Consider the following 16,581-nt stretch of genomic DNA (forward strand, 5'->3'; position numbering starts at 1 on the left):
GATTCGAAAGACCGCCGTTCGGCAGTTTCTGTGTTTACTAGAAGCACGCAAGCGCAACTCGGCCATCATTATGTTAAGCCCCACCCACCGACTCTATACACGATGTGATAGGCCCAACCAGAGTTGGCCCAACCAGATTGGCCCACCTGAGCTTTTACAGCTCAGAAGTGTATTGAGAGTTGCTAGACGATACTTTGCAATAACTAATAATAATCAACTGGTGTTTTGTGGATATATTAGTCAGTTTTCTTAGAGGTTCAGACGTTCATAGAGATATCCTAGAGAAAACACAGGTGCAGACAATCACATTAACTATCAACATGATCCGCTAACCTCTGACAGCAAGAAAGTGTCTGTAGTAGTTCGTGGAAAGGAAGGAAGAGGACACAGGTCGACTGGACTGCTGACGGATTTATTTATACTCAAAAACTAAAATTATCCCCACACAACAATGTGGGACTCTTATTATGAATAACTCATCGTAAACACTTCCGGGTTACTGGCTTCCAGTTTCCTCTCACACTTCTCTTGCATCCGCAGTCCGTATCTCTCGTCACCAGTCCGTCTCTCTCTTGTCAGCTTCCGTCTCTCCTGGCGTTTTATACTTTCTCCGCGCCAATTACTGAAATGAGAAACAGGTGTTGGTAGCTTGTGTCCAACCCACTCACTTACCGTTTGACTCCCAACTCTCTCTCCCGCTGCAGACCTCGCTAAACCACGCCCCCCCTGCCACATACCCCCACTGCCCATCTCAGGACGGGGAGCCGTCCGGTTACATCCTGAATCCACCAAGGCCGGATACGTACCCCCCTTGATACTCACAGGTATTTGGTACTCGCCAGCCTGACCGGGGGTGACCTGGGGGACGTCCGGGACCCGGGTCCCCGCAACGCCAACAGGCCAGCCCAGACCTACCCTCCGCTCCAGTGGCAGGGAGTGGGTTGGAGAATTGGCGCGGAGAGAGCGGAGAAACGGAAGCACTATCTCCCCCGGTTGCCATAAGCCCCACCCCGCCGCTTCCCTCGTCCAGTAGCCACTTGCGGCAGGAGCCCCGGAGCTGTTGGGCCATCGCGAAGGGTTGACCGGCATCGCCCCAGTCCAGGGACCGGAAGTGCTGGCGATGTTGCTCGGGCGACCAGCCGACCTGCTGGATGACGGCCCTCTTCAGGTCGTCGAAGACCAGGAGGTTCGCTACTGGAAGTTTTTGCGCAGCCACCTGGGCTTCGCCGGAGAGCAGGGGAATGAGACGCACCGGCCACTGTTCGCGAGGCCACCCGCATGCCTCTGCCGATTTCTGGAAGAGCTCCAGGAAGGCCTCTGGATCGTCCTGGGGCCCCATTTTGTGGAGCGGCACGTGCATGGGCGCGGTGGACTGCCCGGCGGCCTCGGTGCGAACCTCCCGACCGATCCAGCTCCGGAACCTCTCGTGGTCCTCCTGCTGAGCCTGGACGATGGCCTGGAAACGCCTTTCTTGATCCATCCTTAAGTCCAGCAGGGCTTGGTGTTGTTCGCGGTGCAGGGCCGCGTGGGAGGCGATGATGTCCGCAAGCGGCGTGGAGGACGAACTTTGCATGGGGGCGGCGACGGTCCTACTTCCTCCCGGTTTTCGGCACCAGTGTAGTAGTACGTAGAAAGGAAGGAAGAGGACACGGGTCGACTGGACAGCTGATGGATTTATTTATACTCAAAAACTCAAATTATCCCCGCACAACAATGTGGGACTCTTATTATGAATAACTCGTCGTAAACACTTCCGGGTTACTGGCTTCCGGTTTCCTCTCACGCTTCTCTCGCGTCCGCAGTCCGTTTCTCTCGTCAGCAGTCCGTCTCTCTCTTGTCAGCTAGTGATGGGAAGTTCGGTTCTTTTCCGCGAACCGGTTCTTTCGGACAGTTCGTTTCAATGATCCGGTTAAAAAAAACGGATCACCGGTTCTTTTACGTTGTGGTGTGGCAAGCAGCGGGGCGAGGGACCGCGAGAGCGGGCCGGTGATTAACGTTCACGAGTGCCAGCTGCGTGGCACACCGGTCTCGTCTCGCGGCCATGTGACGGGAGCATATAAGGAGGAGCAAGGACAGCGGAAGACGAGAGAGGACCAGGCCTGGAATTTTATGTTATGTTTTGTTTATGTGTTTGTGGGCAGTCGTCCGTGAGGGGCTGTCCACGTTTTATTTTGTGTGTGTTTGCGGGCAGTCGTCCGTGAGGGGCTGTCCGCGGTTTTACTTTCATTTTGTTTATTTATTTTGAATAAATGTGTTTGAAACGTTCGCCGGTTCCCGCCTCCTTCCTTCCCATCTACAAACCGTATTACATTGGTGCCGAAACCCGGGAGGAAGGAGGGACGCGCTGTCGGAGAGCCCTCGCTGCTGAGGGGGATCGCGGTGCTGAGGAGTTCGGGCAGCGCGGATGAGGAAAGACCGCGAGGGCTGCCCGAGGCGATGGTGCTGGAGCGGGAAAGGTGGGACAGAGACCTCGCTGCCGTGCCCCTGGGTCGAGGTGGGGTGGCTGCCGTCCGAGAGGGAGCGGAGGAGTCGCCGCGCTTGCCGGGGGCCGGAGCCTGCTGCCATCCGCCTGATAGGGGAGGAGCAGGGAGCGCGGGGCTCGCTGCCGGGTCCCTCGAAAGGAGGAGTCACCGCCGGCCGCCAGGGGGCGGAGGAGGATCGAGCGGCCCACCAGGCGTCCAGTGCCATCGCACAGCACCGCGAGGAAGAGCCTCTCGGCGGGCGGAGGGCCGAACGGCAGTGTGTCTGGGAACCGGACCAGAATTTTTTTTTCCCCCTTCTTTCTTTTTTCCCTCTCTCCCCTCTCTCGTCCGCGGGCTCCGTGGGCTCCTCGTGCTCCCGTCTACATTTCTCTCGCCTCTCTGTCCTTACCCCCAGGTGCCGTGGCCGCCGTGATCGCCCCCCCCGGGAGAGGGGGGGAGGGGGAGTAGAGCGCCGGCTCGGGAGTGCCCCCCGGCCTGCGAGGGGCGATGGGGGTATGTGGTGTGGCAAGCAGCGGGGCGAGGGACCGCGAGAGCGGGCCGGTGATTAACGTTCACGAGTGCCAGCTGCGTGGCACACCGGTCTCGTCTCGCGGCCATGTGACGGGAGCATATAAGGAGGAGCAAGGACAGCGGAAGACGAGAGAGGACCAGGCCTGGAATTTTATGTTATGTTTTGTTTATGTGTTTGTGGGCAGTCGTCCGTGAGGGGCTGTCCACGTTTTATTTTGTGTGTGTTTGCGGGCAGTCGTCCGTGAGGGGCTGTCCGCGGTTTTACTTTCATTTTGTTTATTTATTTTGAATAAATGTGTTTGAAACGTTCGCCGGTTCCCGCCTCCTTCCTTCCCATCTACAAACCGTATTACATACGTCTTTACGTAATGACGTCATTTCTATCATCCCGGCGGATGAATATACATTCAAACACATCCATATAAAGTATTTGTAATCAAAACTTAGTATAGTAATAATTATAATTGACATCATCATCATCTTGGAAACATTTTTTTCATTTATGTTTTGCAACAGCACTAAATACAGTTCACCAAATCGAACTGAATCGATTGTTACAACATCTACTTCAAGATATTAGTTTTATTTCTAGTTTGAGAGACTGTCACTGTCAATGTCGTGCACACACTGATGTTTTACACGGATTAAATAAACTTACATTGACATAATACTTACACAAATCCTCAGTTCACCCGGGCTCATGTATTATCAGCGTCAGCTGTCCCAGTCCGAGAGAAACAGTTCGGTTACCACGCTATCACGCATGCTCAGTATCTCAGCTCACCGGTTCTCAGAATCGAACATGTCCGAAAGATCGAACGTGTCCGATAGAAACGGTTCTCGATTCTGTACCGGTGATCCGTTGCAACCGGTCGATCTGACTCGAGAACCGCTGTATCAGTGTGTGTGTGTGTTGTGTGTGTGTGTGTGTGTGTGCTGAACACAGGGTGCTGAGCTGCGAACTGCTGCAAGCTGAATAGTCTATATCAAACCTACTGTTTTGATTACATCTATTTTAAAATCTTTATCGCCTTAGAAATTAAATAAGATAAAAGCTGTTCCTGAAAATATCATGCATTATTGATAAAACAAATAAATGTTTAATTTGACCGTTTTACAATCTATTGTTTCCAAAATTTTAAAATAATACAGTGACAGCTTTGTTATAATGTTTCCAAACGTGATTAGTTTTAAATACACTTAACCTGCATTTCGTTCCTCTGAACAAATAACACGCATGCGCAGCTCATCGGCTCATCGGTTCTCCGTATCGAACGTGTCCGATAGAAACGATTTTGATTCTGTACTGCTGATCCGAGGATCCGACAACCGAACCGGTACGTTCGGTTACACGCGCATGCTCAGTATCAGCTGCTCGTGAGTTCATCAGATCTCTCAGCAAAACATGTCTCACTTCAGCTAACGATTGGAGTTACAGCATCTACTTCAAGATATTCGTTTTATTTCTAGTTTGAGAGACTGTCACTGATGGCAGAAAGTTAATATCTACAGTATTTGTGGGATCAGCCCTGATTCGAGACGCGAACCGTTTAGAACGATTCAGTTCGATTTGGTGAACTGGTTCGACCGGTTCACTATAAAGATCCGGTTAAAAAGAACGATTCGTTCGCGAACCGGACATCACTATTGTCAGCTTCCGTCTCTCCTGCTGCTTTATACTTTCTCCGCGCCAATTACTGAAATGAGAAACAGGTGTTGGTAGTTTGTGTCCAACCCACTCACTTACCGTTCGTCTCCTGACTCTCTCTCCCGCTGCAGACCTTGCTAACCACAGTGTCCAATTAAAACAAAACATTTATGTCTTCTGCATCTTCTTTTAAAATGAATGCTTCTTGGTTTGATATTTTGTTCTTAAATCTTGGATCCATGTTGACATCTTTCCCCTTTGGTTGCAGGCTTGCTTAATATTTTCTAAAAAAAGAAAATGTTATCCCTGCACTTTCCTGCTAAATTATTATATGTATTATTGAGTGAAAGGTAATAAAATGCCAAGAACAAGAAAATCACGACTAATTCCACAGTCTTTGCAGGATTGATGGCAGCCATTGGACACAAACTGTTTGTATGGCATTTTTATACTGCATATCTTCACAGTCTGCTGTGCAACACTATATTCCCATGGGAAGCGCTGTAAATTCATATCATTTCTTCCTCAGCTTTGTGAGTAGTGGGCCAGAAATCTTGACAGGCCATTCAATTCATAGTTAAAGTGTTTAACCCTCTAGGCTCAACTGTAATGTTTCAGTTGCCATCTATATCAGCACTTTGTTTCTTCCTTTGATACAACTTTGTAAAAGTAGACTTTGATTTTGTAAAGCTCATAGTTTAGCTCAAGGGTAAGTCAACCTGTCAGTTGGGGAATTTTAACTGTATCTATGAACATGCTTACGACAGCTTGAGTATTTCGTTGGGTATCTATCAGTTTAGGCCCATTGTTGCTGACCTGCTCTCTCCACCCTTTGCCCCAGAGGCTGATTGGAGTTATTAAGCCATTCATCATGTACGCTACCTTAAGGCTACAGTTTGTTGTAGCGCATTTGCCTCCACATGGAACTCTGAGAGATTTTAATGTTTGCCATATTGTGTTTTTGCAGGAGAAACCTTGCCCTTGGCCACCTCAAACCAAATCATGCTGAGATTCAGCGCAAAAAGCGGGCCATCTGCCAAAGGTTTCCATTTTGTTTACCAAGGTAAGCTCACGCTCAACTCTCAGTCAATAACAGGTCATTGTGCAGAGCCAAGGCTTTGTTTTTAATCTTCAATTCTGAAACATTCAGTTAGCCTTCCGTCGTGTATAGGGTGAAATCACGGCTGTGAAGTGTAGGGGCGGCCTGCTGATCAGTATGCCTAAGCCCGCTTACTGTGGGAAATAGCCTTTATATTTCACGCAGAGAAGTTAACAGTGCAATCACAATGTCATAACCAATACACAATAGAGTCAAATCAGGAAGGGGCTTCAACTTGATATAATTTGTAATGCATTTAGTTCTGAGTAAAGCCGAATAGGGGAATGATTTGTACGCTGTTCTCATGAGCATTTAAAGAGTTGCCTCTGAGTTTTAGTTTTATGCTTTGAGAATTTTACTTTTTCCTCAATTTTTTTTTATATTTTTAGCCTTGCCACTTGGTTTGCTATATTAATGTTTGCTATTAGTGCTATTTAAAATAATAATAACAATAATACCTTTTTATTTTTGCTATTTATCAGTAAAACATTTTTTGGTAAACGGTTGCTTTAAATTACTTACTCCTGACGATACAAATTTCCCAGACAGCAGCAGGGTGCCGCAGGATATGTGAGGCATTTTACCTCTTTCATAAAAAAGATGTCATAAAAGAGTATATAAATTACGCCTTTTAACTCCCTTGATCAGCTGCCTTATAAAAAGATACAAAAGGAATCTTTCACGGCCGCATCAGCGTGCTTGCACACACACAGCGCAGACCGCAGCAAGCCTGCTATGTCTCTTTATATATCTCCTTACCATTTTATAGTGTACAGCAATGGGCGCAGAGAGAACAGCGGGTGTATGAGAAATGTTCTCTGACAGTTAGGACAGTTCATTTGGCTCATGGAGGCATCCAGGTGATGGTGGATGGTCCTACCAGCCTCTTCCTATATATCCGCAGCCGTCAGATGAAAGTTAGAAAAATAGAAAAAAAGAACCAAAGTTGCTACAGTGTTCGGAAACAAAAACAGCAAAACCAGCAAAGTTGTCTGTGTTAGGGTCATGAAGATGCTTATACCAAAGTGCTAGAAAGATTTGCCCTTTTATCCTATTATTTCCGTGTACACACTCTCATCATTTAGTTAGAGAGAGAGAGAGAGAGAGAGAGAGAGAGAGAGAGAGAGAGAGAGAGAGAGAGAGTGTGTGTGTGTCTCTCTCTGTGTGTGTGTGTGTGTGTGTGTGTGTGTGTGTGTGTGTGTGTGTGTGTGTGTGTGTGTGTGTGTGTGTGTGTGTGTGTGTGTGTGTGTGTGTGTGTGTGTGTGTGTGTGTGTGTGTGTGTGTGTGTGTGTGTGTGTGTGTGTGTGTGTGGGTTACAAGTATGCTTTCGAAGTGACATATAGGTGCTATTATCAAGACAGACATGTTGTTTTTAATTAAGTCAATACTGAAAAGGATATCAAAAATAGAAATGGACTTTACCCAATAAATGGCTGCTATTGTAAACATTTTATGGTATTGAGCCATTAATTTCATTCGTGAAATCAAGGAGAGTCTCCTTTACGGGTTGTGTTAGTAATACTATTTGTATATTTATTATTTATTTGTATTTATATTTGCCTATACTACTATTCAAAAGTTTGTGGTCAGCAAGATTTTAATGTTAAAGAAGTCTCCTAAGTTAAAGCAGTTAATACAGTAAAGTTAATACAGTAAAAGCATACATTTCACATTTCATAATGTGATTTACTGCCCATTTTTTTATTATTTTACTTCAATGAAAGGTTAGGTTTTGCTTTTGTTTTATGATGATAGATCAAAAAGATAAACAATGCAGATTTATTTTTTTGCAGTCACCTTTGATCATATTTACCAAGCGTCCTAATACATCCCTTTACATTGTTACAATATTTTAACAATGTTGGCACATCTGCCTCATTTTGATCAGAGATCTGTTTCCTGTCCACTAGCTGTTCCACGCACCAGTGATACACAGTGCAGCTCCATCCCAGAGCCCAGATACGGCAGACGGATCGGATCAGAATTCTCAGCTGGCTCCATTGTTCGTTTCGAGTGCAACCCTGGATACCTTCTCCAGGGATCCAAAGCCATCAAGTGCCACGCAGTCCCTAACGCTCTGGCACAATGGAATGACACCATCCCAAATTGTATAGGTAAGCTAGCCTGGATTTATCCAAGGAAAAGGCACACTTGTCATGTTTTATTCAGGACTAAACAATTCATTGTGACTGAGTGTTAGAAATAGAAGTAGAAATAGAAAGAAAGAAAAACTAAACACAGACAGAACAAATTCCATGTTACTTTGATTTGCTTGCTAACAGGTACCGTCATTCAGATGATGATTCATAGCTCCGTATTTATTTAAGTCCTAGAGAATGTAAATGTGTGAGTTTCACATGGTCTTCTGTAACCTTGAGGTAACTAATAAGGGTTATAGGGATCCTGCTGGAGGATGAAATGGTACTGGCCTCTATGAGGATTTAAAATGTCAGGCCTCTAGTTAATATTTCCTTCTATGCTGCCATCCTCAAGGGGATGAAAGCTGAATCCAAGGGCCTCTGGGCCACAGCCTTCAGTTCAAAGCCGTAACCTCCAGGCTTTAATACTGAGCATTTAGCTGTCGCCATATTCTATAGTGCTGTCACGATTTTATCACACCCAAGGCACATCCTCATTTCAGTCTGCTTTCAAATCTCAATTCCCCAGTTTTCATAAGAATTACAAACTGAAAGGTGGATATCTATTAAATATTAATAGATATTAAATATATTTAGCTTCTTAACTGCAACATAAAAATCATTCCACATTCATTCATTTCATCTATGAATTAAAGTCAACATGAAACACTCTTAGAAGGTCAGTCCGTAATACTTGGATACAGCTTGAGCCATAAATGTCATGTAACTAATTGCTCTGGAGCTGCAGGAAAGTGATGTCATGACAATCCTTTACAAGTGATATGACGGCAAAAGTATCAGACAGGAAACATACGCTGCATCTGAAATAGAATACTCCCCAACAGGAGATTTATGAATGCCAGTGAAGCGACGCAACTGACTCTGGTAGCTCACTTGACAGTAACAAAATGGTGGATGTAGTATTTTTTTAAAGTCCCCCTGTAGTCAATAATTGATTCCCATAAAACGAATTAATAAATACATTTAAATGTTTGTTTGTTTTTTCCTGTGAAAAAATAAATAAATAAAAATATGCCTCGTACACCTTTTTTATTTTTATTTGGGAAATACTTATTTTATGGATACTTCTGGAAATACCAGAAAGAGATTCAGAAGAAGAAGTGGAAGAGTGGAATACAGGCTTGTATACAAGTCAGTGTATCAGAATGCTAATACGTTATACTGTATGTATTAGTTTCTACAGCATCGTAAACATAACAGTAATTAACATGATTAGCCTTTTGCTTGACTGTTATCGTGTTGCTAATGTTACACAAACCATGTCCCATTTTCCATCTCAAAGTAAAAACACTGTCTTCTTAAAATCCATTATCCTTAATGCTTTGAACAATTTAGGACGTCAGTGGAGAAAAGCATATAGGTACAGTAACATTATATATAACATTTTATGCATTTCATCGCCTTTATTTCTAAAAGTACAGATTTTTCATGTTAAAAGAAAAATATACTGGGATAACCTGGCTTCTCTTCAGTGATGATACGCTAAAGCCTGGCCGCACATTGACATGATTGGTTACACGTTATTTTGTGATGTAAGGAACACCAGTGAATTTTTCTTTTTTCTTTACTGTCTTAAAGATTATTTAAAACACCACATAGACTTTAAACCAGCACTAGGTAACTTTTCAACCTTCATAATATATTTTTTAAGACTCTTGTGATGATAAATCGACTTACAATAGGTTGAATGACACGTCTGCCATAGCCTGATGGGGTCTGTATCGTTTTTAATCGTACTTTTAAACTTCGGGTTTCGGGTAGTAACCCGAGAAAAAAAAAGAAAAAAACTACAAAATTCGACTGCTTTACGGCATATACGTCACTTCCACCAACACACACACTTCCTTACATTCGAACGTGCGAGCCCAACTTTGTTCGTCGGATAATATAGTCATAATATAATATAGGATAATATAGTAATATAGTCATAATATAGTCCGAAGCAGCAGAGACAAATAAGAAAGAAAAGGTTTTGTTGGAGGAAAGCAATAAGAGGAAATGAAAAAGTGATGTGATTAAAGGCAGGACGAGAATCAACATGTGCCCAGCGTTTGCTCGTCGGCGTGAGCTGAAGGAGGCGTGCCCGACCGATGCTGTCATGCTTGTTACGGTGAGCTACCACTCAAACATTGAACTGAAGTATCATATAGATTCTGTAAAACGGTAACCAATAGACTACTATAATGACGCTGGCTTGTAAACGTGAGCATCGTGATTATTTGGCCTTTGAAAAAAATAAAACCCATGAAATTATATTCATATGACATGCTGAAACATATGCCACTGACTGTAACGTTACCTGGGATGAAGACATTTCACACGCAACGCCAGAAGAACTCCTCTTGCAGTGTTCAGGGGAACTGTGCTGCACCGACCCGCGGGACGCTTTTATGAAGTTATTTGGCCCGCACCGCACCACTGTATATATTTTTATAACCTGCCGCACACCCGCGACCATTAAATAGACATAAGGGGTCCGCGGGTTATGGGACGACCCGCGCATCACTAGTTCAGGGCTATCAGGGTTGTCATGTCAACAAATGCATGCGCGATGGCATCCCCTGTTGTAGGATGACAGCTCTTACGACAGTAGTTGAGGACATTATTTTTTCCAAACTGAAGGGGGACCCCGAGAGCAAAAGTAGCCAAGAGGGGCTTTAATACTACTCATATTTATACTATATAGAACATTTGTTTTTTTTAACGGCCACAAAAGTAAGTTCAAATAAGTACCTACTCAGTATGCGATTTCAGATCATCTCACGGATGATCTTTTTAATGCTTCTAAGAGCCACCACACAAATCAGATGCAGGAAAAACATCATCTTTAATACAAATTTTATATTTGTATTTAGCATACATATCAATAAAAAAAATAAAAAGCAGTCAATGGATTTACCAGCAAGGATAAAGCTGTACTACATAACACATCAACGCAACCCATTTTACTTCTGTAATTTGTAAATTTTCTGATTGTTGGGCATTGTTGGTAAATTTGGTTAGCTTCTAAGGCTAGAAAAATAAATCTTTACAAAGGAAATGACATACAGTTGTTTCTTGGGAAATATAAAGTGTTCCCAGAAAGACATTTCTCATGCAGAGAATGTATGTTTTAGCAGGGTGATGATGGCTTTGGTTGATGTTACCTCGGGCATAATCGCATCTTGTGTCAGAGTAGTCGGCTGCCTTTCTCATAGGACTCAGTTCAGGCACTTGCACTGTTCCATCCTCAGCATGAGCTCAATTTTGCTTCTGTTTTGCTCCACAGTTCCATGCAGCGGGAATCTGACAGAAAGGAGAGGTACCATCCTCTCCCCTGGGTTCCCAGAGCCTTATGGGAACAGCCTGAACTGTGTGTGGAAAATCATTGTTACAGAAGGATCCGGCATCCAGGCAAGTACAAAAGAGCCACGTGTGAACTCATCAAATGCAGTAAAGCTACACCTGCTGAAACGATCACACTGCAAGAAAAGAAATGGCAAAGTATATTTTCTATAACATATTGGTGCAGTTCGAAGTGGTGTTTGTCTTATGTAAAATATTCCACTGTGATGGCCAATGTAAATTATGGTCATAAATGAAAGTCGAGATAAATTTGATTGTGGCATTGTATAAATTGTCTTTCTATAAAATGTATACAGTAGTTTTACAGTTCCTGACAGCTTGGTACACACAGAAAAATAGGGTGTCAAAATTGTACCTTTAGGGGTACAACAGCTTGTCGCTGGGGCAGTACCTTTAAATGAACCAACGTTGTACCATTTTTACCCCAAAAAGGTTCATAGTAGTACCTTAAGGTACGCATTTGTACTCAAAGGTACTAATATGCACCTTTTAGGAGTAAAACAGTCCATGTCCTTTTAAGGGTACTGCCCCAGCGACAAGCTAAAGGTACAATTTTGACACCCTATTTTTCTGTGTGTATGTTGACACCATATTGAACAAAGGCTGTACATAAAAATGTATTAGCCAGCTACAAATCCAGCATTGAAATGTAGTCTAGTATTTCTCTATTGATTAAATAATGCTTCACAATTTTATTTAAGGCAAGTAAACAGTATATAAGTAAAGTGCAAATTATAGGGCAAATGAAATCTGTAGAACAAACATACTACACATTATGGGCCAGATTTACTAACAGCTTGCAGCAGTAAAAACCCTCGTTTGGCATTAAAAAAACGACTGTCAGGACTGTCAGGAACAGCACTGAAAATGCGTAGACAGAGTTATTTTTGATATTGAACTTATTGCATATGCATTTGTAGGAGTTTCCCTTTTAGACGCAATATTTATGGGAAGATAGTATTTAAATGAATCACACAAGGTGATTTACTAAGGTTTTCCCTTGTCAGTTTACTGGTGTTTGTGCCTTTATTTGCTGCCCCCCCAAAAAAAGAAAAGCATGCCTTAAACCAGACGCTAATTGGTTATTATGGAAATGATGCGGCTGCATCTGTGTTCTTTAATTGTTTTCTATTAATAACTTTGTTTTCATGAATAGTTGATTTTTATTTTTTATGTAAGCAATAAGGCACAAGAATTGTACTACCCAAACTGTAGAAATACTGACATAATTACATCTGTTTTATACCATCTTGTTGTGCTAAAGAAGACAAATTATGAAAAATATCCCTTGCTAAAATACAGTAGAGAGATAAATGTGCTATGTCATATTCACAGCACACAACTACCTCCATATTTCAGCCAAACCATTTATGAAAACTAAACTAAAACATAGGATCTTTCAAAAAATCATGGCATTAACAAAATCCATGAGTACATTAACATATGACTGTTTCAAACTATTTACATATTGATGTCTTAAAGGTACATTAGCACAAACTGCCTGTTTGGGTTCAGCGAGGGGATAGAGCTTATGCTTATGAATATAAAAGTGTAGCATATGGCCATTACGGTTATGAATTGTTTCATTGTACATAAATTTGTCATTTCACGATGTGTGTCCCCATTTTCTTGGCAGATCCAAGTCATGAGCTTTGCCACTGAACATAACTGGGACTCGTTAGAAATCTATGATGGTGGCGATATGACAGCTCCAAAGCTCGGGAGCTTTTCAGGTTTGTATTTTCTTTATTAATCCGCCTTTAACTGCTAATTTCAATAATAGTCTGTTGAAGTGATACAGCATCTGATTTACAGAAGTCCTCCTGCAGCTCATTTGCATATCATGTAGTTCTTTATAGCTCATTACGGTTTCATATTGCAATAAAACTGAGAGCCAAACCCTGCCACTGGTTTTATGTCCCTGTATTCTTGGAAGGGCTGAAATTAGCTTCAGTCCTGGAAGGCTGTCCATGTGCCATCCCTTGCATAACAGATGAATGCCCTCATTTTACATTTGGTTGATTAACAGTATCAATTATTACACCCTTTTGAGTTCCAGTTGGCAAACCACCACCCACATTTATTCTATCCCACTTCATTATCACAATGTTCAGTACCAAAAAGCTGACTGTTGGAAACTCAAAGATGTAATACTATGAGTATCCTATTATAAATGCCATAATTTCTGCTTCAATGTGGGTGTTTTGTTTTTTCCCCCTGATTTAGTAATTCATATTTGATACTTCTGGAAAGTTAATGTTATGATCTCATTATTTTTTTTATTTTTTTTACTACACATGCAAGTGTCTGACACATCTACACTGCATTGCCAAAGTTGAAATTGTGGCTTTATATGTCAGACACTTGCATGTGTAGTTGTTTTATTAACATTTTACCAAAATCAAGCTCAAATGGAGATATTTGAACAGGGCATTTCTGAGAATGTGTGTTTTGCCCGTCATTAGAACTGTTGCATCTGAGGCTGTTAGTGCATTGCATTTCGTTTTCATTAACTTGCTGGTTATAAAGTTTACTGTAGTTATATGTGCAGTGCACTCAGTTTTTCTATTATTTGGCCAAAATCTTATGTTATGAAAGCGCTATGCTCAGGCAATTTTAACAGTATTTACTATGACTTTACAAATAATTTTGGACTTATATGATCCTCAAATACATAAAACATTAGCCTTTATATATGTAGTATTTCTTGAGTAAAGAAAATGCTTTACTTATTCAAAGAACCAATTCTTTATTAAGTTTTGAATTACAAGCAAGCAGAGATAATGTAGTATTTAATTTCCGAATGGAGGTGGGTTAGAATGGAGTTATGAGGTTTTACCAACAGTTTAAGGATCCAGTGGAATTAAGAGGCTTAGTCACAAGCTCTTTTAATACTTTCTATTGGTAAAATATTTGCAAAACCCACAGACACATTTAAAAAGGTTGACCAATAGTAATGATTTTTGATTTTTTTTTTTTTTTTTTTTTTTTTGCGGGGGTTGGGGTGGGGGGTGATACAAGGTTTCCAATCCAACAGCGAAAATATGTAATAATTACCAGCATCTAAAATGGTGCAAAATCAGTTACATGTCCTGAGATATACACATGCCCTTATATATTATTATATAGTAAATGATATATCATAAACTTAAAAATAGGATGTTGATTAAAGATGATAGAAATCTGAAAAGCCCTAAAGGGGCATGTTAGTGGATGGGAGGAAATGTTTTGTGTTCCCCTGAGAAATGTTGGGTTCCCACTCAAAACATGTAAGCGAACACAAAACATTTGCGGGAGAGCGCAAAAGCATTGACCAATAATTTTTCCTCCATCTAATATTTTTTTCCACCACCATGTTCCTTTAGGGGCTTCGTACATTATGCACCAACCCCTAAATTATATAATAAGGGTTAAACAGAGTGAACAAATCGAATAAAGATAGATTCCATAAAGCTGTTTAGAAACAAAAGGTATACAAAATAACACAACAAAATAGGCAGTTACGCACAGCAGGATTAGGAAGAGGTGGCAAGATCGTCCTTTGAAAGAGGAAGCTTAACCTTTTTTGGGGCTCTCCCAATAGACAGAATTGTGGCCAGGCCTCTAGCTACACTTTCAACACAGCTGTAATGAACTTCGCCTCTGTGCCACACTAGCATGCTGGTGAAAGGTCACCCAGCCAGGGAGCTCCAGCTGCTCTAAGGCATGTGTTCACTGGTACTTCTCACTGTCTAGCACTCCTCACCTTCCCCAAGCCATATTCTCAAACGCTAAGAAGCTCTTTAAATGCTAAACCATCTTCACCCAGTCTCCCGAGACACCTGATGCCACTCTATGATTGAATTTGATGATAAAACGGTAATTTCCCCTCATTTAGATCTCAATGGTCCAAATTATACAAGCCCGGAGTCATTTGTGAGCATTGGTAAGACATGGCAGGGAATCAGGAGCCTGCGTCATTAGGCATGGTGTTTGGCTGCCCATTAAAATGCACTCTTCGCTCTCCTGTCGCCTGCGTGATCGCCTTTTATATCCCCCGCACACTCGCCCATCACAATCGGTCGTTTCATTCTTCCTCTAGTCACAAATCCATTAGGATAATACCCTTAATTAAACTGTCAGATATGTTTTGTGTTTCTGTCTCCCCACACTTTTCATCATGCGGGATTAATTGCGGCTCAACAAATACCAATTTAATTACAACTGCACACATTTTTTGTCTCTTTAAAAGATATCGGTCATTATTTACCTAATTCTGACTGCATGTTAGGATTGTGAAGATAAAACATGGTTGAGATCAGAATACCATCATTATTTCTCCAAAGGAGGCTTTTTAATTAATGAAAGTCTTGGGCAACACTTTAGAATATTGTTTCAATATCAATGAATATCTTCAGAAGAACAACAGCGTGAGAAACTCTGATTAGCGAATTAGTAAGTAATAGCAATTCATTATTAGCTAATCAGTTACTATTTTTTTTCATACCTCCCAGAGACTTACTATGAAACTATATAACTTTAATAATTATTTTGAAACTAATCGATAACTAATGCATGCATGTTAACCACTTGATGAAACAATTATTCTATGTAATATGATTTTTATATTTAATAATGTTTTTGTTTACACTTGTGTCCTTGTTACAGTGTAATTATGCTTTCAAGTACAGAGTAATGTAAATGAACAACATTTAACTACAGGGTTAGAATTAAGGTTAATCATGCATGTATTTATGCTTCATTTACTGTTGGTATCGTAAGTACATGTTAGATCTTACCTTTTTATAAAAATATTATTGTATAATTAGAATCCACGTTTCTTTTGCTAGTATGAACATAATGCAGCCTCTGTAGTGTTTTAGGATTTGCTCCTAATGTTGCAAATTAATCAGTGCTTCACATTTCAACACAATATCTCCCACAGCTTCAGTTCCATTCCCTTAATGAATCGACAATGTGGTTGGTCTTCAGTTTAAACGCTGCCCATTCATCTTTTACCCTTGCTATCACCAGACCGAGCTTAATTTAAGATTGAACACTGGTCTGGGGAGTCTGCTCTGTATTTTCTACTGCACAAGAGGCGTGATAAATGAGCATAATTTAAATGACTCTGTACCCAATTGGATAGTCCTTCAACCAATCAGATGATCAACGGTCATCGATCCATCGGCTCTCTATCCATCATCGTGTTGAACCCGCCAATAGCACGTCAGGTGGATAAGCCAGTCTGTGATTGGTTTGGGACTGAGTTGCAGGCAAAATCAAATCACCGGCAGATCAGGCTAGGTCTACTTTTACATCGCAAATCCTACAGAATCTGCCTTCTGTGTACAGCTT

General features: G+C 41.7%; 1 protein-coding gene across 1 annotated transcript in view; it reads left to right on the forward strand.

Annotated features, from left to right (window-relative positions):
* The window catches only part of LOC137044732 (CUB and sushi domain-containing protein 1-like), a 194,993-nt gene that overhangs the window by 70,875 nt on the left and 107,537 nt on the right, over positions 1–16,581 (forward strand). Inside the window, 4 exon segments of the mRNA XM_067420993.1 lie at positions 5,609–5,704; positions 7,651–7,854; positions 11,168–11,292; positions 12,881–12,977. Coding sequence (XP_067277094.1) covers positions 5,609–5,704; positions 7,651–7,854; positions 11,168–11,292; positions 12,881–12,977 — 522 coding nt within the window.

The sequence above is a fragment of the Pseudorasbora parva genome, chromosome 17 (genome assembly GCF_024679245.1).
Source record: "Pseudorasbora parva isolate DD20220531a chromosome 17, ASM2467924v1, whole genome shotgun sequence".
Classification (NCBI taxonomy): Eukaryota; Metazoa; Chordata; class Actinopteri; order Cypriniformes; family Gobionidae; genus Pseudorasbora; species Pseudorasbora parva.